The sequence below is a fragment of the Natrix helvetica genome, assembly GCF_964273705.1.
Source record: "Natrix helvetica genome assembly, chromosome: 2".
Classification (NCBI taxonomy): Eukaryota; Metazoa; Chordata; class Lepidosauria; order Squamata; family Natricidae; genus Natrix; species Natrix helvetica.
This window is the reverse complement of record NC_138552.1, coordinates 38,311,333-38,338,450: the sequence shown is the minus strand read 5'-3', so window position 1 is coordinate 38,338,450 and position 27,118 is coordinate 38,311,333. Positions and strand designations below refer to the sequence as shown.

Genomic DNA, 27,118 nt, shown 5'->3' with positions numbered 1-27,118 from the left:
TCAAGAAATATCAGTAACTCTTAAACCATTTCAGTCGTCAAGACATAGCAGGGGACTTGGTTGTCCCATTCCCCCTGCTCGCCATTGATATGTGAGCCCAATAGTTTATTAGGCTGAAATCTTGTGCAATTTGATGATCTTTTAGGAAATGTTACAATTTTTAATATTATAGTGGAGACACCACAAGGGAAGGGTAATAAGGCATGTTGGGACTGACTGCTGACTCCTGCTATAATAATACAAAAACATGTTCTGCTTTAAACTTCACATACTAATTTAGATTACATTACTTTAATAGACATTAATAGACAATAATAGTGTATACACATCAATTTGCACACAATTTTCACAACAAAGGCAGGAGAAAACAAAATTCAAATGTCTATCATAAATCATGAGAAATTTAAGGGATTGTCAGTATCCAGATATTTCTAGCACAATTTTGCTTAATCAAATATTATGTCATGCAAAATTATAGACAATAAGGTACAACACTTATCTTCATTGCCAAGCCAGATACATATCACATTATGTTAAATTATTATGTTAAATTAGGAGGAGGAGTCATTATTTGTTGTTATTATTAATCATGATATTTGCATTTCATGTTCTTGGTAAATGAGTTGCAGCTAAAATGTGGATTCCTATTTTTCAGTATTCCCCCAGCATGACAATGAGTGTGTGATCCAATACCAAGTTCCTTCGTGAAGGCTGCACTGAGTTGGCCCTCTCCAGAGAGCTACTAAAGAAGAAAAAATATTCATCCCTGTGTACAGTTTAACAGAAACAATTTCTGCCACATTTGGACCCACCATTATTTTCCAACCATCTTCCCTGTTTTGTGAAGAAAGTGGGTCTTGATCTGGTTTCAGCTATAATATGTGGCATATCAGAACTGCCCAAGACTGAACTGCAAACAATTATCTGTGTATGTATATGTAGGGATAGGTGTATGTATGTGTGTGTTACAGAGACATAAATATGAGCACATACATATATAGACCTGCAGGACGTTGTAAAATATTATCACATGACATCTTAAGTAGAAATAAGAAATAGGGACTTTTATTCCATCTTTTTTACGTTTACATTTTATCTTTCAAAAGAATTGCTTCCTTCTTCCCATCCAATCTGTTTTGTGCTGTGTATATCACTGCTTTGTAAGTTATTTTTTTTAAAACTGATCTCAGATACATTCTGTTTTTGTCATTATTAGCCATCATGGTTAGGAATAAAATTGCTTATAAGAGGGTTTTCATAAAGTTTTATTTAATACCAGTAATCACATGAATTGAAGATTACACCTACTCAAGAAAAAAAAATTGTGTTAAACTTGTTCTTTGCCTTCCTGAAATTGAGAAAAAAGAAATTAGACGAGTTTTGTGCCCTACTTCTTAATAAATGTCTAATACTGCTCTACTAAACATATTTGCATGGTGGTAAACATTAAAACAAATTTACTCCCAAGTTATATGTTGAGGACTAGGATGCATATCCTTTAATATTTGCTTTCAAAGTATGACTGAGTTTAGCTCAACTTTTTGATCTATGCAGAGAAATACAAAATACTTGTTGGGCTTTGATTAAAGTGCTGGAGCATCCAGGAATAAAAATTGGCAGGATTCCAATGTTGGGGAAAATACTTAGTATTATTTTCCACAGATATTCTAATTATAATAAAAACAGCAAAACAGTATATTGCTTAGGCACAATATTTTCCTCTAATATCCATCATAGTCTCCCGAGATTATTTATGCATATTCAAATTATTTCATATGCCAAAGTGAAAGAGACACAAGTTACTTTCCCTCGCTATACTTACTAGCTTTATCTCCATCTCACTATTTATATTTTATCAATATTATTAAACCACTTTGGATGTTCCTAAAATCAGTGTAGTCCTATACTGCAGTCCTATATTATCTTAATGATCGGTAAATTTATTACATAATCTTTTGATGTTGGCTTAAGGTATTTCATCTGTTACATCAAAAACAAATGCAATTATTAATCTGAAAATAATTTTAATTGGTGTTATGTTAAAAGACCATGATAAATTTCATCCAATATCATTTTTTTCTTGAGTTCCAAATAACTGAGAAGTTTAAGGTGCTTTATGTGAGGAAAGCATGATAATTTCCCCATCCTGTTTTTGGCAAGTAAGTGATGTGTGAAAAGTTAACTCTTTTAAATTTATTCCTATTTTCAATTTTGCTATAACGTTTGGTAATTCCCATATAGTAGCAGCTTCCATTATCTGCATATCTTGTACTGTAACTTTCTCATTTACTTCCATAAATGTGGAAGTAAATGTGTTGGCCTACAAGAATTGATTTCCACCTCTAAGACATAATGGAGAATTTTACAATAGCAATCTATCCAAATATACTTCCTGCTGAAATTGCAATGAAAGAATATTTGAATAAGAAACAGTTTTACACTTTAATCTGGATTTTTTTTAAAAAGATGGGGGAGATAATTCTTTAAATTTTGTGCTGGTGTTAAAGAAAACTTGAGGAGTATCCCATCATGTCACTCCAAGCAGACTAGAATCCACTAGTGGAACATATGTTTCCTCTCACCTACCAACCATCAAATCTGCTCTGGAGGGTTAGGAAATCATATAGAGCAAATTTAGATTTTACCGGGAAAATCAAAAAAGGGAAATGAAGTCCCATCATGGAAGCAAAACATGATACTTAACAAAACTTTGGGCAGTCTCTTAAGTATCACCATTGCTTCTAAATTAACATTGAAGAGCTGAGTAAAGTTGTAATGTGTAGCATAACACATGCTTCTATTTTTACAAAATTTAATCTATGACTCCAAAATGTTTTATTTTCATTTTATTAAACACACGGAACAAGATAATAATTCTAGAGAGTATCCAGTGATGCTATTTTCTTCAGAAACACTTTTGATTCAACCAAACTTTCCATGAATGCAGTGAGGGAAGAGATTGTCTATTCTTTATCTTTCAAAAGTCCTTTCTCTCCCTTTTCTTCATGGGAACTTCTGCTGGAATAAAGTGTCTTCTCTAAATTGAAGGGAAGTTTTGGATATAATTCCTTAACCCCGATCCTTAGTTTTTCAGATACTCATTTTATGCATGTAAAAATCTCTGTGCCTATTTTTTCCAGTAACTCATTTCCAGTACACCAGATAAAATGATAACTATGAATGCTGTGAACATAATATCTAATGACAATGCTAGTTATAAATTGTATTTTTGTTTAGATTCTTCTGTATGTTCTAGTAAATTATTTATAGAATTTGGCAATATGAAGAACAAAATTAAAATAGATCATTGATTTTCAGTCATTGATTTATTTCTCACATGTTAAAGTTCCACATGTACTGTATGTGGTGTAATCCTATATGAACCTTAATGCCATGATTCTAATTCCCATCTCCAAAAGAGTGCATTTAAAACAATAAGATGAACTTATATTTTACCTTGGAAATTTTTAATGCATTTTCTCCAAAAGCCAAGTGAAAACAGTTCACAAAACATGATATTGATGTTTTGATATATATATAGGATTATATGTGATCAGAATATCAGCTTCCTTTTGTTTAAAAATATTTCTGAAAAAAATCAAATTTATCCCTACCTGTGTCTCTTTAGAAATATTCTGAAAACTTTGCTAGAAGTTACTGAAAAAATGATAAGTAAAAGAAAATTGATTTCATAGCCTGGAGCAGTGTGTTTGTGTTTGTGTGTATGTACATACATACAAAGATAGACATTCATACAAACACACCAGTGGTGGGTTTCAGGAAGTACGCCCCAGTATGGGCATACCGGTGCCTGCCGGGAGCACCAGGTATCGTTCCAGTATGGTGCTCTGGAGGGCCCGCCTACCTGTCGTCCTTACCGATATTTGAGCTCTTAGGCGCTTCCGCACACGGAGCGTATGGCACCTGCGCGATGCTCCGCTGAGCAGCTGGAGTGTTGTGGAGGCGGCGCAGGAGGTAAGGATGCATGCGCGCATGCTCCGTGCATTCATGTGGACGCCGGGCTCCGTTGCACCGGGATCTGGAACCCACTACTGAAACACACACACAAATTTAAAATCCCAGAAATAGCTTTGGTATCAAGTAATAAACATACAAGATATAATCCATTTTAATAGTTCCTACATAAAATGTTTTAACATGAATTTAAATGTTTGCTTTAAAATCAAATCAAGGATGATTGAATTTGGTGTGGTTTTCTTTATTCTCACAATTTGTTGCACACATAGGTTCAGAAAAGGTGGTATAATTTCCTTTACCTTGCTTTCGCCAAGTCCTATGCTTCAGCCACAATGACAGACTATCACAGAAAAGGAAATGGTCTTTCAAGTTTCTAGGTCACAGTAACCAATTTCTAGTTGGAAGATTTTCATTTTTGCCTGATTCATCAGATTATCATCAGCTGAACCTTTGGTTGCCACTATCCTGGCCTAATTGGTGCACTCCAAATACTTATCTCTATACTAGATCCAATGAAAAAAATAAACCTAGAACAGCTGACATCCAAAAGCACCTGATTTAGTTATCAGGTGCTTTTAGCTAAAGCTTTTTCCAACTGACATTTTTGTTTTTAAGAAAAATGATGTAATGCTGATTTAATATGCATATTTCAATCCAATTACAGTAAGCAATGGGCTGGCTCACATGTAATTGCAAGCAATCAAATCCTAATTCCTTAAAATCCTGGTTTATAGGGCAAGCACAAATCATACTCTTAATATAACAGCCATAAATGATTTTCCAAAACTCAGAATTAACCCATTAAGTAGAAGATGCCATGAAATAAAGAGGAAGGAATAAGCACATGGCTTGCATATGTAGCACCAAACAATGATATACCAAATCCTTTTGAAAACAGAGGAATATAAATTAATCATAGCTATAACAAGAGAGTGGCTATTTGGTTAATAAGAGTAGCTGTTTTGTATCTGCATGGATTACAACCTAGCATCAAAACTCAGTTGGCTAAAAGTCATTACTATGTTTATCATAATTGTGATTATATGTCAATATGCTGGATGTAACAAAACTATGAAATTAGATGGTGAATTTCTTGAAGAGGATTAAGTTGTACATTTTTATTCTTTTACATTGGTGTCACACATTTTTGCCAATAAATATTGCACTGATTTTTTATGAGTCCTAATGTATTATATATTTATTCCTTGATTTCCCTTTTGAAGAAACTCATTTTATTGTGGGCAGACCTGGCATATAGTTTTTAACAACAGTATATCCATGATATAGGGTGATCTGGAAAAAGTAAAAAAAAAATTCATGCAATTCATCAGAAATTATTGCACAAATTAAGCCTTCATTCCAGTCGGCAATACACTGGGATTTTAAGCATGACTAATGAATAGAAATGTGTATGTTAACTCTTGGTACATTAAATGTTTCTTAAAAAAACAATATGAAGCTTAAGTATTTCAAGTTACAATTTAGTATCAAAATATAAAAATTCATATTTCCAGTTTGAATATGATGTAAAATTATTAATGTGATTATATAATACACACTTCTCTAAATGTTCTCATGTGCATATGGAGATCTATGCAAACACAAGTTCTCTAATTCTTTCAATGCCAAGGAATACCATTAATGGAACCTTTCCTGATTGTTGAAGAGATTGGTCAAGTCTTGCATCTGTAGAAAATTCCTTATGTTAAGTGATGCCGGTCTTTTTTCATTGGAACTGTCAACTAGGACTTGTTTGAGTTCAAGGCTGCTTCGATTATGTTATCCACTATTTGTGGCATTAAGATTTTATGCCCTTCCAAATAATGGCATTCTAGATAAGCAGGCAGTTAGACAAACAGATTTTGCACCGACACATATAAAATTAAATGGAAAACTGAATTATTTTTAGCCCTTACAGTGCTAAAGATTTTTAATGCTATTCTTTTTTATTTGAACCAGAGACAAATTCTTTGTGTGGCTAATCACACATGGCCAAATAAAGTATTCAGTTCAGTATTAAATATGCTGATTTAACATTTTAAAAAGTTATTATTTTAAAAAGTAAGAATACTAATATTTATATACATTTGGGCCAAGTACAGTCTGAGTTTAATAAGAGCATCTGAAAGATTTCTAATTCTAATCTCTAATAATTCAGTAGATGTCCTGTGTAATTTCAATATTTTATTTTTAAAAGGTTTAGAAAATAAATGGTTTCCCATTTTAAATTAAGTTCACAACAACAAAATAGATTATAATTAAAATTAGAAAAGAATATGAACAGTTCATCATTGGAATTATTCTGGACATTAGATTCCAAGTACTATTAAAATATGTCAGTACTTAGAGTTAATAGTTTTTTTTTCCCTAATGTGTGCTGTAATCAGATCTCAAGGGCTTATGGCCATATTTTTAACATCCATGTGAGCATTTACAATCTTTTTTTTTAAAAAAAACTCACTCATTTAGCATCATTTAGAAAAATGTATAATATGACATTGAATTTGGCATGATAAATAACGGCTATATAGGCATTGGGATTTTTAGGATTAGTACTTAAGGCTTTTTTAATAAATTTGCCAATGATTATCCTCTCTTTCCAGTAAGATTTAATTTAGATGAGCCTTATCAAGTTAAAGCTAAATCCCACAATTTGAGTGGGAAAATTAGCTTTTATATCATCACCTAGATAGGATAACTACTACAGTTGTTATTTTTAGATCCTTGACCAATTGTTTTTGTTTATATCTACTGAGTGATGTTGAAGACCAGATTTTGTTTTGCTTCTAGAAAAACGTTCTAGCTTTTGAATTTTTTTTTAAATTGGAATTTTAAACACATTTAGAGATTTGGATTATAAAAATATTGATAGAAACAGCATTTTCATTTATTTTCAAGTAAGAGAAGATTATAATATACTATAGACTAATATAGTCTACAATACTATAGATTACTATACTACAGTCTAGCAGAAATTCAGGATTTTCCTAGAATATAGGAAAACTAAGTCTTAGTAACTTGTTTCAGCTTTTTATGTGTGGTAGGTGAAGTTTAGAACATTTAAAGTACACATTTTTATTATGTAGCAACCAAGAGTAAACAGTAAAGCTTATTTTCAATGCTTGCTTATCAAAATCTTTCAGAAAAATTATTTGATGAATACATGCTTTACTTTCTACCTATATTCATCAGGTAACAATATACACACTCCAACTTTTAACATCAGATCAAGAACTAATTAAGTTCATTATTTCGTTCCCTAAAATGGCTGTTACCTTCCCAAGAAAAAATCATACATACAAACAACCTAAAATTTCTCATGCATTCCTAGTACTCCAAGGCCTGCAATCTCTGAATATTAAAAGTATTATCAATTTATAATATCCAGTAGCCATAAATAGGTTTGAAATCTGATAGTCTGTTAAGACATGTTATTAAATTACAGATTAATGAATGTACTGAATAAGAATGTGCTTTTATTACGCCATTGTCTGAAAGCAATGAAATGAAATTACCATGAAAGAGATTTTCAAGTACTTCTGTTGAGAATCTGTCTTGTCTTCCTCCTTTCATCAAAGTGCCCCTATACCACATCTTTCCTTGATCTGTTTCATATTGCATCACTGGTCTTTTTCAAAACAAGTGAAATATCAGTACTAAACATTTCCACAGAAACAAACTTGTTTCAACTATTGTCCATTAATTTATGGTACTGTATCTCTGTTTACTTTTACTGAAAGGAAACACATCACACAAAGGTTAGAATATAAGGAATAGAGGAAAGAATTTGAAAGTGTTGGTATAAAATGGATATGTACATGCTTATAACTCCATATCTAACAAACCACGTGGGGAAACCATATAAGGTATATTTTTTCAATTTTTAAAAAACTGGTTCACATTAACAAAAAATCGTTCAAGAGGATGATAAAGTATTACAGCTTAATAGGTGTTAGATCCATTTTTCTACAGAAGGTTAATGTATTATTTAAATCTGTAAGTTTCTTAGTTTCTCACTTTAAATAAATTCCAAGATTATCCACATTCAATTTTCTTGTATGAATTTCCACATCATGACATTGAAATTCAGATTCTCAGAAAATAGCAGACTGGTCACTAATGGAGGAATATGAGTTATGAATCTTCCCTTACATCCATAATGGAACAGAAAACAATATTGTATACGGTGTAAAAGCAAAGTGTTTTTCAGAAATCCAATTATTACAGTAGATAAAATTGGCTTTTTTAATATTCAGAATAGATAGTGAAATTGCTACAGGTAGTCCGCAATTTACAATCACAATAGAGCCCAACATTTCTGTTGCTAAGCAAGACAGTTAAGTGAGTAGTGCCATATTTTATGACCTTTTTGGCCATAATTACTAAGCAAAGCATTGTTTCGTGAATCATGAAGTTGTTAAGTGAATCTGGCTTCCCTATTGATTTTGTCAGAAGTGAGCTGGAAAGGTTACAAATAGTGATCACATGACCCCAGGACGGTGCAACTGTCATAAATACCAGTTGTCAAGAGCCAGAATTTTGATCATGTGACCATAGGAATTCTTCAATGGTCATAAGTGAGAACCAAAGTACTTTTTTCATTTTTTTTCACTTGCCATTGTAACTTCAAACAGTAATTAAATGAATGATTTGTAAGTTGAGGACTTGTACTTTAGTATGTTAATTTATTAAGAAATTAGGAATTGGAATCAAAATTCATCATCAATCAACAAGGGCAGAATCTCAGGGCTGAATATGGACCTTGAAGACACTATTTTGATTATAGGTCCAATTATGTGTGACCAAATATAGTTTAGTGGAATTAATTAATTTAGTTAAAATTGTCCTAATCACAATTAATTTGTAGAATGTGACTAATAGTTTCAAAATGTATTCCTTATAAGTCGTATAACAAATACTGGCAAAATTTTATTGTAGTATAACTTGTCCATTCAATCTATGTAATGTATTAAAGAAGCTACAGATTTTATGAAATGTGTTCAACTATATTTTAACTCCTCAACAGCACTATCCAGGGGTAAATTCTATTGTATGTATAAGGTTTACAGTCAAAAATAACTTTGCTTTAGGTATGTATGAATCTCATGGAAAGCTAGCTAATGAAAACCTTCTGCTGTACATTTAAATGGTTTGTCTAATAAACACTTGTTTTAAAATTTTAAACAATAAAAATTAGACAATACATAGTTTGCAAGTTATGTCTATCAATATGAGTAACGTTCATACTGATTAAATAGAAACATTGTGGAGGCAAAGCATAGGATTTATGAGTGGAATTTATTCCCAACTACAATACCTTGCAACATTAATATGAGATCACATATTAGCACAATGGTTTAATGAATTGAAAATATTCTTATACACTCACCTATTTTGTAGTGGTTTTCTGTAGCAATTTATTCCTCTTGAAAGTCTTTAGACATTCTGTAAATTAAATACATTTTAAACAAATTTTAATTGAATTGTAATTCTAAAGTATTGAATACAATGGGGGATGCTAATAATCTTTTAGTCTGAGAGAGCTGAGCTTGATTATCTTTCCATATTCATTATAATTTTATCATAAACACATCATCTGTTTTTATCCAAATTGTTCTCATCTGTCTTCCACTATTTGTTTGTTTTTAATTTATCAGCAACTATGTGTTCTTTTTTATGTATTTGGGATTAGCCCTTAACAATTCATGTTGCTGTTCACTCATGTACCCTTCAATCATCAAAGAGGAGAATTCCAGATCACGGAAGAAGTTCCACTGCTGATTGATTTTTACAGCAAAAAAATAATAATAATAATCCAGCAATATTTCCTGTTATTTCCAACAAACCTGGGAAAAAGCAATATACATATAATATGTTTAGCACCCATTGTTTTTCAAAAGAATTTCAGTACTATGTACCTTGTAGGGCTGAGTTAAGATAATTTAGAACAAATGGTATTACTATAGTTAAAATTATCTACAATATGCAGTGTGTTAACACTATACTATTTCTATTTTTAGCAATCCCTGTTCTCCACCTTTTATACTAAAAAGTACAGGCTTTTGCTTCCTTTTAGTAAAAGGAAACTTTTCTTCCTGACTTTACATACCACCAGCATCTCATTCAGCATCCTATCACAGGTACCAGAAATACTATAAGACTGCATACAAACATTGGACTATTTTTGCAGTAATATACGTCTAAGTGACCTTTTGTACAGAATGTGAAACACTATTTAGAATACAGCATGTATGTATGTATGTAGATATATACACATACCATTGTATATTACAGTATATGTATTTACACACATGCACATCATGCTTTCCCCTTTGTTAATCTGTTATTTTCAACTCTTGGCTTCATTTGCCAAGAGAATTCTAAGAAAGAACCAGAGCCTATAGATAAATCTTATCAATGTGATTAAAATTCGATGAAATACAAATTACAGTGGAATCAGTACACTTGGATTGTGGCAAACCAAATGGCAGCTAATGTAAAAGTTCTGGCCAGGCAAAATAAATTGTAACAAGTATATTTTTCCTGTTGGAGAAGGATTAAATATTTTACTGCACAGTTCTTTGAACATTAACTTTCTACAGTGTGGCCTAATGTTGTGCAAGAATCCACACTCACAAATGACTTACTTTGCACCAGCTCACCTAATTGTCTGAAATGTCATTCAAGCCATAAATTCCTTTGAAATGTGTTTTTGTGCAATCAAGACCATTGTGGTCAAAGTCTTAGGTATAGACATTTTTCACCATATACAGCTTGTATGTATATGCTTTCGCACATAACTGGACGTATTAAGTCTGGTGTCTTTTCCTTCCTTCCATCCTTCCTTCCTTCCTTCCTTCCTTCCTTCCTAGCAAGGTATGTCTTTAATTTCACCTACTGTAGTCTAAATTTTTATTTTGATCAAATATTTCATAAACATATACTTTGACAACAAGGAAGTGATACAGATACCTTGCAAGTAGATATGATGTCAAAATTGAAAGCTGAAAATAGGCAGAAATGTTTTGGCATTAAATCTTTTTAAACTGTTCTAAATTTTAATTTCGTAGAAGTGTAATTTAGAGTTATGTGACATGTCTCAACCAACTGGGAAGTTTTTGAAATAAATCACTCAGCAATCATTTTATAAAATTTAACTTCTAAATGCACTATGATTTATTACAAATATATATTTTCTTCTGCTTGCAGATATGGTTGTTCCATTTTGTGATAGGTTTTAAACTAAGACAGTTAATTTTGTTGCACTGTGTTACTGCATGATTTCAGCAAGTGTACATATGTACCTGTGCAACATTATTTGGGGTTTTGTATTTGAATTTCAGTATTGATTATTTTTGTATTTTACTTTACCTGTATTGGAGTTGTTGTAGACATAATTTATACATATGATTTTAAAACTGTTTTGCAATTGAAGTCTTTAAATTGTAAAATTTTGTTGATGGAAACTTATTAAAATGGTATAAAATTATATTAACAATTGTGTTTTAATGCTTTCTGTATATAAAATGTATTTATCTGTTTTAATCGTGTTGTGTCTTGCAATTTTGGATACATTTTAGAATAAAGTTTCATTTTCCAAAATAAGTTGTATTTTAAAAGCTATCTCTTTTAAAAGTTACATCCAGAAGTAGTCCTAACATTATTTTAAGTAACATTAAAATAGAATTGTTTAAAATTATTTAAAGGTAATTGGTTAAGCATTCTGACTAGGATGCAAACAGCAAAGCATTGTTTATGTTCAGTCGGCATTTTTCTTTCATCAACTTGATACTATTCTATGCGTTTCAAAATAAGTTTGATTTTAAAAGTTCATAGGGAAAAATTGGTACATTAAAAGTAAAATAATTTGGACGCACCAATCTAATTTCCATAATTGGACCTTTGAACTTCTGAAAGGAGATAGTATAGAAAATCTGAGGCATCACAACAACCTAGGCCAGCGATGGCGAACCTTTTTTGGCTAGCGTGCCACAAGTGGGGGGAGCGCAGGGGGGTCGTGTGCAGGCGTGCCGCACCCATAATGCAATGTGCGACCCCCCCCAGTGCACATGCGTGCACAACAGGCGCGACCCCCCCCCCATTTTTACATGCCTTTTTCACCCTCCCCAGGCATCAGAGGCTTTATAGGAGCCTGGGGAGGGCGAAAAGAGCCTCCCCCCTGGAGGCCCTCCGGAGGCTTCAGGGACCGTCCGGAGGCTTCCCTGAAGCCTTCGGAACGCTTAAAATGACCCTCCGAGCAAACCGGAAGTGACTTCCGGGTTGCTCGGAGGGTCGTTTTAAGCGCTCCGAAGGCTTCAGGGACCGTCCAGAAGCTTCCATGACGCCTTCGGAGCGATCAAAACGACCCTATGAGCAAACCAGAAGTGACTTTTGGTTTGCTCGGAGGGTCGATTTGAGCGCCCCGAAGGCTTCAGGGAATGTCCGGAGGCTTCCATGACGCCTTCGGAGCACTCAAAACGGCCCTATGAGCAAACCAGAAGTGACAAACGACCGAGCAAACCAGAAGTCATTTCTGGTTTGCTCGGAGGGTCATTTTAAGCGGTCCCTGAAGCCTCTGGAGGTCCTCCGGGGGGGCTTTCACCCTCCCCACGCTCCTATAAAGCCTCTGGAGCCTGGAGAGGGTGAAAAAATGGCTTTTAAAAACAGTGAACTCAACTGGCCAGCGCGCGCATGCCCTGACAAATGGTTCCGGTTCGCCATGACTGACCTAGGCATTCGGCTGTTTGGTCCCTGCCACCTACTCTCTATTATTTAATTAATCTGGACTAGAGGTTTGAGCTGTCACATATAGTGTGCATATATGAAACTCTATACTTGGAGAGGGGATGATTTGCTATTAACATAGAGCAAACAAGTACTATATCCAAGAATGTCATGGAAAATAATGTAGCAGAGAGATTAGTTCAGACTAATAGATAAAACTGCATTCAGTACAATGATGCACTTTCTTTTCACAAAAACCTTTGTGCTAACTCAAAAAGATTGTCCTGCTTGTCCGATCAGCAGGTTCAGATAATCTAAGAATGAAGTTATTTTCAGGGAATGAAAGCTTTTGAATTCCTAAAATTGGTAGTGGGAAAGATGTGATGTGTATGATTAGGAGGGCTCTGACTTTTCCAGCCTGCTGCATAAATGTTTTCTATTGAAATACATGGAAAAACCACATTGCCGTAAAAATCCACTTAGGGTTAGATCTGCATGAATTTAGAGAGCAATATGGACTGCCAACGGATTCCTAACATCGGTATGATTAGTAAGGTGGAAAAGTTTCCAGCCTACCCTCTATATCAGCGATGGTGAATCTTTTTTGGCTCGCGTGCCACAAGTGGCCAGCTGACAGGGCAGCGCCTTGCGTGCCCTGACAAATGGCTCCGTGTGCCACCTGTGGCACGCATGCCATAGGTTCGCCATCACTGCTCTATATCTTTCCTGGTAAAATAAATGGGAAAATCCTATTGGAGCTATATCCACTTAGCGTTAGGGTAGAGGAAAGTGGGTGTCACCAATGGATTCCTAATGCATTGGTCTAATAAGGAGGGGCCAAAGTTTTCAAGACCGCCTTCCATATGATGTGCTAGGAATCCATTGGTAACTTGCATTTTGCTCTCTGAGTTCATGGAGACCTAACCCTAACTCTTTAAGTACGTTTTCCTTCCAATATAATTTTCCTATATATTTTATTAGGAAAGATATAGAGGGTAGAAAAGTCAGCACCCACATACTGATGTGCTTGGAATCTGTTGATTATATCCATTTTTCTTTTCAAGGTCATTGAGATCTTACCCTCTAACCCAGGGATCGGCAACCTGCAGCTCTGGAGCCGCATGCGGCTCTTTGGGCCTCTGCTGTGGCTCCCTGTAAAGTGAGTCCACCACTGGCTGGCCCCTCCCCCTCCCCATCATTATCACCTGACCCAAGAAAGTAAGGGTGGTGGCGGGGGGGGGGATGGAGAAGCGGTTGGAGCTGATTTTCTGGCACCTCACTCTTGCTGGAGCTTTTTCCATCCCTTGTTCGTGCCAGATGTGCCTCAGTCGCTTGCTCTCTGGCCTGAGACACTGACCCAACCTGGCTGCGACCAACCGCTGTAGTGGAGCCAGGAGCGCACAAAATTTTTGCACGCACCGAACAAGCAGTAATGCTGGGAGCAACCCACCCCTGAGAGAGACCCATTTCCCACAGAAAAAAACAGGAGCTGCAAAACCTGAGTAGGCGTGGCTGGAGGTGTGTGTCATGTGACTGGGTGGGAGTGACAGGTTTTATGTCTCCTGATGTTTTCTTTTCTGTGGAAAACAGGTCCAAATGGCTCTTTTAGTGTTTAAGGTTGCAGACCCCTACTCTAACCCTAAGTCAATATACCTTCAAAGGATTTTGTATTTTGCCAACAAACATATACAGTGTGTGCTGGAAATATTTCCACTCTCCTAATCATTGCAATGTTTTAGGAATCTGTTGATGACAACCAGTGGTGGGTTTCAAAATTGTGTGTGTGGCTTATTTTGTGGATGTGGCTTGGCAGTCACGTGATTAGGTGGGTGTGGCTTGGTGGCCATGTGACTGGGTGGGCGTGACCAATTTAGCCATCCATTTTGCCAATTTAGCAATCCATTAAACAATACACAGCAGCCCCCTTTTCTATTCTTTTTAATACAGCATGACGTTTTTGCTCCAGGTTTTTTTTTACTGGGGGGAGAGGTTGGCAATTCCTGAGGATTTCTGGGGATTTCTCCTCTGTGTTGATGATATAATGTCTCCTGCTGGAGCAGGGGGTTGGACTAGATGACCTCTGTGGTCCCTTCCAGCCCTGGATTGCTATGTTGTTTCAAAGCATCCTCTGAAGCTGCATCTAGTGCCAGGTTTGTGATCCTTCCTTCCTTTCCTTTTTTTCTCCCTCCCTCTATCCATCCATATCTCATTCACGTTCCCTTCCCTCTTTCTCCCTTCCCTCTTTCTCCCTTCCCTATCCCTTTCTTTCTTTCTTTCTTTCTTTCTTTCTTTCTTTCTTTCTTCATTCCCTCCCTTTCCTTTTCCATTCCCTCCTTTTCTTTCTCCCTTTCCTCCCTTTCTTTCTTTCTTTCTCCCTTCCCTCCATTTCTTTCCCCCTTCCCTCCATCCCTCTCTTTCTTTCCCCCTTCCCTCCTTACCTCTTTCTTCCTTCCTTCCCTCCCTCCCTCCCTCCCTCCCTCCCTTCCTTTCTCTCTTTCTCCCTTCCTGTGAAGAACCTCAGAAGGTCTTTGGTAAGAGGAAGAAAAGTCAGATGTTTTGAAACTGAGAACATGCCCATTGATCATCTGGCATTTTTAGAGCTCCTCTATTGATTACTTTCAATAAGATCTCAACTCAAGCTCCATGTACTTGGGGATCCCCAAATTGTGAGGATTTCTTTCTTTCTTTCTCCCTTGAAGGCCCCACGCAGCCCGTTTTTGCTCCCAGGGGGCTGCAGGGAAGTTTACTAGGCACCCCCCATGCCCTGTTTTGGGCCTCCTTGGGAGCCATAATGGGCTTGTGGGCACTCCTGGAAGTGGCAGGGGAAGGTAGGGTTGTGAGCCTGGTGGGGACCGGGGGAGGGTGCAGCAAGCTCCAGGGAGGGGGAGCTAGTGAGCCTTACCTGTAGGCAGGAGAAGACAGCTCAGTTGGGGCGCAGGGCAGGCACCATGTGGCAGCTTAGGCAGCTTAAGCACTTTAGGTAGGCAAGCTGCCTGGGAGGTGAGGAGTGACTGGGTGGGGCGGGTAGGTGGGCGAGTGACCGGGAAACCGGTTTGGGAGCTTGGCAGGCCCACTGCTGGTTCCAGCAACCCAGGCCGCCAAATCACTACCGGTTCAGCCAAACCGGTAGGAACCCACAACTGGCAGCAACCATTTTGCTATCTAAGTTTATAGAAATCTAACCATAACCCCAGGGTTTACACCAAATGGGATTTTCCAATGTATTTTACCAGGATAGATTTAGAGAATGGCCTGGGAAAAGTTTGGCTTCCTTATCATAACAATACATTAGGAATTTGTTGGTGACATCAATTATGCTCTTTGAGTTCATGAAGATCTAACCCTAATCCTAAATTGATTTTGCATCCAAAGGTGTTTTCCCATGGATTTTACCAGGAAACCTAGAAAGGGCAGGTGCAAAATGTCTCCACCCTCCTAATCATACCAATGTATCAGGAGTCCTTTGGCGATGTCTATTTTGCTCACTAAGTTCATGGAGATCTATCCATAATGCTGGGCTTTTCACACAATGGGATTTTCCCATGCATTTTACAAGGAACTAGTGGGTGGGCTGGAAAAGTTTCAGCCCTCCTGATCATATCAATGATTTAGGAATCAATCAGTGACATCCAATTTGTTCTCTTGAGTTTATGGACACCTAAACCTAAGTAAGTGAATTTTCCCTGCAATATGGGATTTTCCCATGTATTTTACCCAGAAATATATAGAGGGCAGGCTGGAAAAGTCTCCACCCTCCTTATCATACAAATGCACTAGGAATCCATTGGCAACATTCATTTTACTCTCTGAGTTCATGGAGACCTAAACTTAAGTGGATATATCCTCTAATGGAATTTTCCATTGTATCTTACCAGGAAAGATATAGAACATGGGTTCAAAAAGTTGGGCCCTCCTCCTAATCTTACCAATATGTTAGGAATCCATTGGTGACGTCCATTTTGCTCCCTGAGTTCACGCAGACCCAACCCTAACCCTAAATAGGTTTTTCTCTCCAATGTGACATTCCCATGTATTTTACAGGAAAGACATAGAAGGCCTATTTTGCTGTAGGATTCCATTGGTGACATCATTTTGCTCCCTGAATTCATGCCGACCTAACCCTAACCGGGTTTTCCCTGCAATGTGATTTCTCCATGTATTTTCCCATGTATTAGTTACATACATTTTGTTTTCTGAGTTCATGGAGACCTAAACCCTAAATAGGTTTCCCCAAAAATGGGATGTTCCCAGATGTCTATGGAGATTCTAAGTCATCCAGGTCATGGTTGTCCCAAAGGTGTTTTGTCTTTGTTTAAAAGACAGAGGCCACTCTTTTGAAGACAGCAAGGTCCACATTTTTGACAGAGAGTATTGCTGGTTTGAAAGAGGGATCAAAGAGGCCATCTATGTCAAAATTGAACTGCTGTCTGTCAACACAGGGGGAGGGATATGACATTATTTATCTCCTGTCTACAACACAGTATTTTCATTAAGAAGGCTCCACACCAATTTGCACTTGGTGACCCTGTGGACACATAAACCTCCAAGTGGCCTCAACTACTCTCTAAAAGAATGAAAATGATGAGCTATATACTGATTAGGAATCTGGTGATGTCCATTTTGCTGTCTGAGTTCATGGAGACCTAACCCTAACCCTAAATGGGTTTTCTTCCCAATGTGATTTTCTCATGGATTTTACCAGGAAACAATATAAGGATGGCCTGCAAAAGTCTCCACCCTTCTAATCATATCTATGCCCTAGGAATCCATTGGTGACATCCATTTTATTCTCTGAGCTAATGGAAAACTAATCCTGAATGGACTTGCCTTCCAAAGGGATTTTCCCATGTATTTGGCCAGGAAATGTAGATAGAGCAGACCCAAAAAGTTTCCACCCTCTTAAGCATTGCATGCAGTAGCAATCCATCGTTGATATAAATTCATGACATCATGGAACCTCTCTCTAATCCTAGGTGTGTTTTTCCTCCAATGGAATTTCCCCATGTATTTTAATAGGAAACGTAGACTGAGCAGGTGTAAAAATCAGCACCCTCTTACTCATACAGATGCACAGGAAATGTTGGTGACATCCATTTTGCTCTCCCAAGTTCATGGAGACCGAACCCTTACACTGAGTTTTCCACATCTGGACCTCAAAAGTTTTTTAAAACTGGTTTTGCAAAGACTTTTGGAATGCTTGAATGAAGATTTGTTGTAAATTTGAGATTTTTGATATTGTTGTTGGGATAATTGTATTTTATTGATTGACAGATATTAATTAAATATTAGATTATAGCATTAATATTTTGAGTTATTTTGATATTACTTCATTATTGATATACTGATTCTCTGCTACAAACTCAACTTTACCTGAAATAAAGCAGTTCTATAAATTCTGTTCTGGGGAGTCATTCATCTTGGGTAATCCTTCCATGTCTTTGCAATTAATTTAGTATGTGGTCTGTTTATTTAGTCTGTTTTTAAAAGAGCTGATTTCTTTATTTGTTTCTCTCCCCCCCCCCCTTTCTTTTGAAATATGGCAAAGATTTTGTCAGGAGGTATTTGTAGTTACTCTTATTTTTTTATTTAAAAGACCTAATTCATAGATGCAGAACATCTAAATTAAATTAAAATTAAAAGAAATTTCAAATACAAAATGAACAATGCCTGACATCCTAAATATAGTAGTTATATTTAAGATTGTTCCTTTTTAATCTAATAAACCTGCAATCCCATATACGCTATTATCTTGGAATAAAGCTTGTAGAACTCCATGACATTTCTTACATTTCTGTAAGATTTACTCCCAGATAAATATGGTGCAAACTAAATTTCACTGAAAAAGCTTGGGAACTTTTTTCAGAGAGTAGCTGATTAACCAAGAGACAGCTCAGGCTAGAAGCCCAAAGATCAAGAGTTTGCCTTAGGCACAAAATCAGTGGGGTGTCCCTTAGAAAAGAAATACAAAAGATTCCAGTTTAAAGCTACCAAATTGCGGCACATTGAGCAACACTCCAGGTGTTTCCTTTGAGCAGGTATCAGCTTTACACATTTTTTTTCTAGGCTTACTTGATGACTTCTGGCATGGGAACAATCTGGCTTGATGGCCAAAAATATCTGGAAATTCCTAACTTAATTCCTTACTCTGGTGTTTAAGAATCTTGGACGGGGGTCCTTGAGGAAAAAAGAGCCATAACATGTCGTTTTCCTAACGTTTATTTTCAACATGTGGACTTTACACCAGGCTTTTCTCCGGACAGAGTTCTTCAGAAGTATTGGGTTTACAAACTCCAGTACCTTCAATGAAAAAGACTAGGGGGGGTGGGGGGTGACATGATAGCAGTATTCCAATATCTCAGGGGTTGGCACAAAGAAAAGAGGGGTCGGTCAACCTATTCTCCAAACACCTGAAGGCAGGACAAGAAGCAACGGGTGGAAAGTAATCAAGGAGGGAAGCAACCTAGAACTAAGGAGAAATTTCCTGACTGAACAATTAATCAGTGTTACAACTTGCAGTGTTACAAACGTGGACGTTTTTAAGAAGAAATTGGACGACCATTATTTGAAGGGGTGTAGGGTTTCCTGCCTGAGCAGCGGGTTGGACTAGAAGACCTCCAAGGTCCCTTCCAACTCTGTTATTCTCCCATACAGCCTGCATGGGAATTGGGCTAACAGGCATCGGAACAGACTTGAAAGGCTTCGCGTTGGAGAGGGCAATTCCAGTCACGCGGCGCAATAGCTGAAATCGACTGGCTTCAACGATGCGCCTCACCTCGTTATTTCTCCGTCTAATTATTTCGTAGGCGCTGAACCGACGCAGCCACACCTCGCTCGCAGCCACCTGCCACAGCTCGAGAAGGAGGGGAAAGGTGAAACCGGCAAAGCGAACAGCCGAGTTAGACGGTGCGGCCAGCTTGCTTAAGAGGCGCAGAAGCACGGCGAAGCGCGTCTAATCACGCCTCAGCGCCGGGGGAGGGAATGCGAAACTCCGGGCGGTCCCTGCCCTCGCAGGCGCCGCGGCAAAAGGACGCTCGCCGGCGAAGGAGACGGTGTCATGGCGAGCGCGCAAGTCCACATGTGCCAGACCCTCCTTCCCGCTCACACGAACCACCTGGGCGACCTCAGCCCCGGTCAGCTTCTCAAGTGGATTGATATCACGGCGTGCCTGGCCGGTAAGTGCGAGCCCCTCTTTCTTCTCGCGGGGCACCTCCTTCTTAGAGCGACCGGCATTGGGAAGCCCATCTTTTTCAGCAGCTGCAAGATCGGTCGGCTCAGTGGAGAGTCGGGATAAGAATACAGCAGAAAAACCATCTGTTGCAGTAATCAAATAAAACGGCGGCATCAGAAAGGAAAGCAAACTGCTATTATATAATCCAGCATTTCTCAACCTTTGCTTGGCAGCTTTAAAATGCGTGGACTCCAAATCCCAAAATTCTGGAAAAAACGAGGCTAAGAAGCACTGACATAATCTGTTTTTTGCTTAATATTAGTTAGTTCAATAGCAATCGCACTTAGACATATACAGCTTTACAGTGCTTTACAGCCCTCTTTAAGTGGTTTACAGCATATTGCCCCCAATAATGGGGCAATGTGCAGCAGCTGCCAAAAAAGCCAGTGTGCAGCAGCTGCCAAAAAAGCCAACACAGTTCTAGGCTGCATCAACAGAGGGATAGAATCAAGATCACGTGAAGTGTTAATACCACTTTATAATGCCTTGGTAAGGCCACACTTGGAATACTGCATTCAGTTCTGGTCGCCACGATGTAAAAAAGATGTGGAGACTCTAGAAAGAGTGCAGAGAAGAGCAACAAAGATGATTAGGGGACTGGAGACTAAAACATATGAAGAACGGTTGCAGGAACTAGGTATGTCTAGCTTAAGAGAAAGAAGGACTAGGGGAGACATGATAGCAGTGTTCCAATATCTCAGGGGTTGCCACAAAGAAGAGGGAGTCAAGCTATTCTCCAAAGCACCTGTGGACAGAACAAGAAGCAATGGGTGGAAACTAATCAAGGAGAGAAGCAACTTAGAACTGAGGAGAAACTTCCTGACAGTTAGAACAATTAATCAGTGGAACAGCTTGCCTCCAGAAGTTGTGAATGGAACTGGAAGTCTAAGAAGATGTTGGATAGCCATTTGTCTGGAATGGTATAGGGTTTCCTGCCTAGGCAGGGAGTTGGACTAGAAGACCTCCAAGGTCCCTTCCAACTCTACTATTGTATTTTGTATTTTTGTATAATTTGGGTCCTCATGTTACCCACCTATGAAGGATATAAGGCTGAGTCAACCTAAAGGGATTCTTCCTAAATTCCTGTGGATAGTAGGATGATAGTAGTTCTGTTTTTCATAAATGTTAAGTGGAGTTTGTCAGTAATTCTTCAGTCTTTCCATTGTAGTAGTTATTTGTAACTTTACCAATGAATGTAACTTACCTATCTGTCTACTCACCTACCCTGGAATATGCAGTATAAAACCCCTGATAATTTTCTGGGCAATCCAAATAATAATTTACCACTGGATTCATGAAATAATAGCTGGACTAAAAAACATTCTATACTGTATGAGGAAACAGTATTTTTCAACAGATTTTAAGAAACCAGCAACAATAAGCTGTTGATATTTACAGAATACTACAGTACTTTGCAACTTTGGTCCTTAACCATTATTAATCATTACTAACAGATTATAGGCACTTTGGTTTATTTTAGTTGCTTGGTGCATCTTGGAACTGCATGTCCCTAGATTGGGGAATGCTGATTTAATGTCTGACAGTTTAATTGTATAAAAGCTGCAGGAATAACACATTATAAAAATATAACAATAAATAAAGAACTGTGCCATTTTATTTATTTGTGTTTATTTGTATCCTGACTTTATTATGTTTGCAAATAACTCAAGGCAGTGAAAATATCCAACACACCTTCCTCTTCTTATTTTGCCACAACAGCAACCCTATGAGATGCTTGGGCTGACAGAGAATGACTGGCCCAACATCATCCAGCTGGCTTTCATGTCTAAGATGGGGCTTGAACACATGATCTCCCACTTTCTAGCCCAGTGCACTTTAACAAAATTGCCATGTCAATTGCAAAAAGCAGTTTTGCTTGGAACAGCTTACATCCTGTGATGATACCTTTCAAATTATAGGAACATCTGCCTCCTCAAGTCCTTGGGAAGGGCTTGATAGTGGACAAAAAAAAGCAAAAGCCAGACTAAACATCTGGCTGACTGCAACCTATCATAATAATTCAACAGAAAACATGATTTCTACTTCTTGACTTTTTCGACTCTCTGCACAGGCACCTATTCTAAATTGCAGGATGCCAACTATATATTATCGTTTCTTTAAACTGATATGTAATCTAACTGTTATAACAATGTATAAGGAAATCAAGAATACCGATAATAAGTAAGCCATTTTGACAATGATTCTTTTAAGAATTTTTCTACATTTTGGCATATTTTTAGTGCAAACCCATTAATTCCCGTTTCCAGCTCCATTAAATTTATTTTTTTAACATTAATTTCTTTGGATTAGTTTGTGTTATGATCTTAGTTTACCCACACAGTTATTCAACAGAGATTTGCTTATATCTACGCTAAGCTCTGCTTTGAGCTTACCAATATGTTAGGAATCCATTGGTTTGTAGGCTTTATAAAACATAATTAAATACTTCATAGAACATAGAATCATAGGGCTGGAAGGGACCTTGAGGTATTATAGTCCAATATCCTGCTCAAGACAGGAGACCTTATATCATCTAGGTCAAATGTCCAGTCTATTTTTGAAAACCTTCAGTCATGGATCACTCACAACTCTGGGTGGCAAACTATTCCTTTGATTAATTGTTCTCGTCAGAAAATTTCTCCTTACTTTTAGGTTTGATATTTCTTTAACACGTCTGAAATGTTATAGGGCTTCCCACCTGAACAGGGGATTGGATTAGAAGACCTCCAAGGTCCCTTCCAACTCTTATTCTAAGAAGTAATATTGAGCACAAATATTTATCTAAAAAGTTATATAAGGCATATTTATAATTGTTTGGTTGGATCAAACCTTACCCAAACAAGAATTTGTACTCCTTTGGAGAGAGTTGTTTACAAAAACTGAGCAGGACCTTATAAATAGAAGCTTTAATTGAGTGCAAGTTCATTTATACTCATAAGCAAGAGTTGCAATTAGCAAGTGTTTCAATGAAAAGCCCCAGTAATCCTTTGCAGACTTGGAATTGTATGTTTCTAAGGACTTACATCCTAAATTTCTACTTGAAGCAGAATGGAGAGAAAAATTTCCCCATATAACAGTTTTAATGCTGGTTATTCTTTTATGATTTCATCATTGTTTTACTTGTTCCTAATTTAGTCTACTCTGCCTTCCAAGGCAATACCTCATTTAAATTTGCACATTTAAAAATTGTGTAATATTTAAATTGCTTACCCAGTTTTATGGTAATTTGTGCATGATTTAAACATTGTAAATCGTTTCCCCAAAACTTTATTGAAGAACACCTACAGTATAATAAAGTTTTAATCCTTTAAGTATTCTTTTCTACACAATTCTGGTTTTGAAGAAAACATTATAATTGTCTGTCTGTCTCTGTCTGTCTATCTATCTATCTATCATCGTAACTGATGTTTTCTGGGAACCTAGAAACGGAAGTGTTAGATATTAACATATATCGGGATAAGTCTTCCCTCTGGTCCGCTCCTACAGCGGGAAACAGGTATCCCTCTGATTGGTCAAGGGGCGTGCCCAATCCCTATAAAAGGGGAACCCTCCGACTACAGAACAAGCTGGATCACTACTACTACTAATAAAGAGCTGTTAAGTCACTTCGTGTCCGCAGTCTGTCTCTCGTTGCCCAGACTTAACATTGGCGACGAAGGTGGGATTGAGAGACAGATAGGACGAAGAACGCTACCTCCAGAATCTCCGGATTTGATCCAGCCCAGGAATTCGGCAGTAATTCCGACAGCCATCTCAGATCACCGCAGCGCGGCAAATTCAAACTGAGAAGATGGCGATGCATGCTCCCCCCGCTCCTTTCGACCCAGCAAACGATGAATGGGAAGCTTTCATGATTCGTTTCGAGTGTTTCCTCGAAGCGAACGAATACACGGGGATCACCGATGCGAGGAAGAAAAACATCTTCCTCGGCTACTGCGGAAAGGAAGTCTTCAATACGGCCAGAGACCTCACCGCGCCTACTCCAATACAGGCAGTATCGTGGACGACGTTGCAACAGACTCTGCAAACTCATTACGCGCCAAAACCTTCCCGCCATGTCTGCCGCAAGGAATTCAACATGAGGACCCAGAAGGCGGGAGAATCCATCAATCAATATGTTGCAGCCCTACGAAAAGCAGCAACTCACTGCGAATACAGAGATCTGGAAGAGCACATCTTAGAGCAGCTCATCTGTGGGTTAAGAGACATTTCTTTGCAAAAGAAGCTGTTGGCAAACCCGAATTTAACCCTACAGACAGCGTTAAACGAAGCAAGAGCGTCAGAGTCGGCGGAGAAATCATCAGTGACCATACAACGAGGGGCCAACGTAAACCAGCCAGCACCAAGACAAACCAGAGTTCACTACGAGGACACAAGCCCCGACTTCGAGAATCCCGAGTTCGAGGACAGTCACCTGATGCAGAGCAGTCACGTGAGGCCTGGGGGGAGACCCGGATCCCGTTTGCCGCCCTGCGCAAGCTGCGGAGGGAATCACCCCAGGTCTACTTGTAGGTTCAGGAACGTTGTTTGTTCACACTGCAACAAACTTGGGCACATCGCACGAGTGTGCCGGAGCGGAGTCCCTGCCTCACGGCAGCCACCCATGTACCGCCAACAGAAGCCCAACCCAGGGGCTTGGCGAAATCAAAAAGGGCGCCCAGAGAGAAATCCACAAGTGTTTACCCAGAGAGAACATTTCCAAAGAGCTGAACGAGCGTATCCCCAGAGAGATTACTCACAAGGAGTTGAACGAGCGTTCTATCAAGACGCTCAACGAGAGTATTTTCAGGATGTTGACGATGAGATAGAGTTGACCCAGAGGAGGAGTTGCGAACGTATCTCACAACAATACATCAGGTCCGCCCTAAGCGGCCCAAAAGGCTGAGAGTCACAGTCCTCTTGGAGGGCTCACCCTGCGAGCTAGAAGTCGACACAGGATCGACCCTGACGATCATTTCATGGGCATCCATGAAACAGGCTATCCCTAGCCTCAGAAAGAGCCAACTACACGCTCCAGACGTCCTGCTACGAGACTACCAGGGGAACCAAGTCCCCATCGTGGGCCAAGGCACATTCCACATCCGTTTCAAGGACATCGAAGCCCAGCTGCCCGTGACCATCGCCAGCGCGCCATTGCAGAACCTTCTGGGGCTTGATTGGTTTGAAGCCCTGGGGTTAGAAGTCACCGGAATCAACGCCGTGAGAAACAGCAGCGCTGAACAGATTTTTAAGGAATTCGAGGATGTGTTCAGCCCCGGTCTTGGTAAGTATGTGGGTAAACCAATATCATTCAATTTAGACCCTAAAGTGGCGCCAATCCGACTTAAACCGAGACGAGTGCCTTTTGCACTCTGCCCAAAAATAGATAAAGAGATAGATAAGTTAGTGGAGCAAGGAATCCTTGAGCCGGTAGATCACGCGCGCTGGGAAACGCCCATCGTGACCCCAGTCAAACCAGACGGATCAGTCCGCATCTGCGCGGACTATAAATGCACAATTAATGTCGCGCTACAACAGAGCGCATATCCTGTGCCTGTAGTACAGCACTTATTGCACTCGTTGGGACCAGGAAAGGTATTTGCAAAGTTAGACATGGCACAAGCTTACCAGCAACTGCCAGTTGATAGCGCCACAGCGGAGGCCCAAACTATAGTGATGCATAGAGGAGCATTCAAATGCAACCGGCTACAATTCGGCGTTAGCATTGCCCCAGGATTGTTCCAGAGCGTCATGGAACGACTTTTGCAAGGGATACCAGGAGTCGTCCCCTATTTTGACGACATCTTGGTGTCAGCTGCAAACGAGGAGCAATTAAACAAAAGAGTCAGATCTGTTTTGGCCAGAATCAGAGAAAAGGGTCTCCGCCTTAAAAAAGAAAAATGCCAAATTAACGTGCCTAGCGTAGAATTCCTGGGTTATAGAATCGATGGTCAGGGAATACACCCCACTTCAAAGAAAATTAAGGCGATCCAGGACGCCCCCACACCACGAAATCAGACCGAGTTGCAGGCCTTCCTCGGATTACTTAACTTCTACAGCGTTTTTCTGAGGCAGAAGGCGACCGTTGCTGAGCCACTACACCGTCTACTCCAGAGGAACGCACCATGGAAATGGGGATGATCCGAAGCTGCCGCTTTCACCGGGGTAAAGCGCCTGCTCACCACTGACTCACTGCTTGTTCAATACAGCCAGACCCTACCGCTGGTATTGACCTGCGACGCATCACCTTTCGGAGTTGGAGCAGTCCTCAGCCACAGGATGCCCGACGGAAAAGAAGCACCCATTGCGTTCTACTCCAGAACTCTTTCATCGGCCGAGAGGAATTACAGCCAAATGGACAGGGAAGCGCTGGCTGCCGTAGCGGGAGTAAAGCGTTTCCACGAATACCTCTACGGCCGCGATTTTGAACTGATCACAGATCACAAACCGCTGTTGGGACTTTTGGTGGGAAACCGCCCCACTCCGGTCTCCCTTTCTCCTCGCATGACCAGGTGGACTGTTTTCCTGGCTGCGTATTCATACAAATTGATACATCGACCGGGCTCCACTCTTGGACACGCAGACGCACTCAGCCGTTGCCCATTACCTGACATTCTGCCAGACCCCACTCCAGAAGTACCGGTATTGCTCATTGACTGTTTGGATTCGGGACCGGTTTCTTCCTACGATGTTGCAAGGTTCTCCTCTAAAGACAATTTAATAAAACAAGTTCAAACTTGGGTTTGGAGGGGGTGGCCAAAGGGAAATGTGGGCCCGGAATTCAAAATGTTTTGGTCGAAACGGGACGAGCTCTCAGTACTACAAGGATGTTTGTTGTGGGGGGATCGAGTTGTTATTCCGTATGCTTTACGTAAAAATGTATTAGATGCTTTACATATGGGTCATCCGGGGATTGTTAGAATGAAGGCGTTAGCAAGAAGTTACGTGTGGTGGCCAAACATGGACAAAGAAATAGAGGAGTGGGTGGCCACTTGTGACCCATGCCAGGAATCGAGACCAGCACCCCCGGAAGCGCCCGCCACAGAATGGGAGAAACCCAAAGCACCCTGGTCGCGAATACACATCGACTTCGCAGGGCCATTCCAAGGTCAGACTTTCCTTATAGTTGTGGATGCATACTCAAAATGGCTAGATGTAGTCCTAATGACTTCAACCACGGCAGAGGCAGTCATAAAGGTTCTACGGCGA

At 39.0% G+C, this 27,118-nt stretch overlaps 2 protein-coding genes across 9 annotated transcripts in view; both read left to right on the top strand.

Moving 5' to 3' along the window:
- SSBP2 (single stranded DNA binding protein 2) overlaps window positions 1-5,157 on the top strand; it is a 157,701-nt gene extending 152,544 nt beyond the window's left edge. For all 7 annotated transcript variants that reach the window (XM_081944542.1, XM_081944538.1, XM_081944543.1 and 4 more), the window contains one exon: window positions 656-5,157. In XM_081944542.1, the coding sequence (XP_081800668.1) occupies window positions 656-685 (30 nt within the window). In that variant the 3' untranslated portion in view covers window positions 686-5,157. The remainder of the gene's footprint in view (window positions 1-655) is intronic.
- A 14,431-nt stretch (window positions 5,158-19,588) lies between these two features.
- ACOT12 (acyl-CoA thioesterase 12) overlaps window positions 19,589-27,118 on the top strand; it is a 35,402-nt gene continuing 27,872 nt past the window's right edge. For both annotated transcript variants that reach the window (XM_081944535.1, XM_081944536.1), the window contains exon 1: window positions 19,589-19,874. In XM_081944535.1, the coding sequence (XP_081800661.1) occupies window positions 19,757-19,874 (118 nt within the window). In that variant the 5' untranslated portion in view covers window positions 19,589-19,756. The remainder of the gene's footprint in view (window positions 19,875-27,118) is intronic.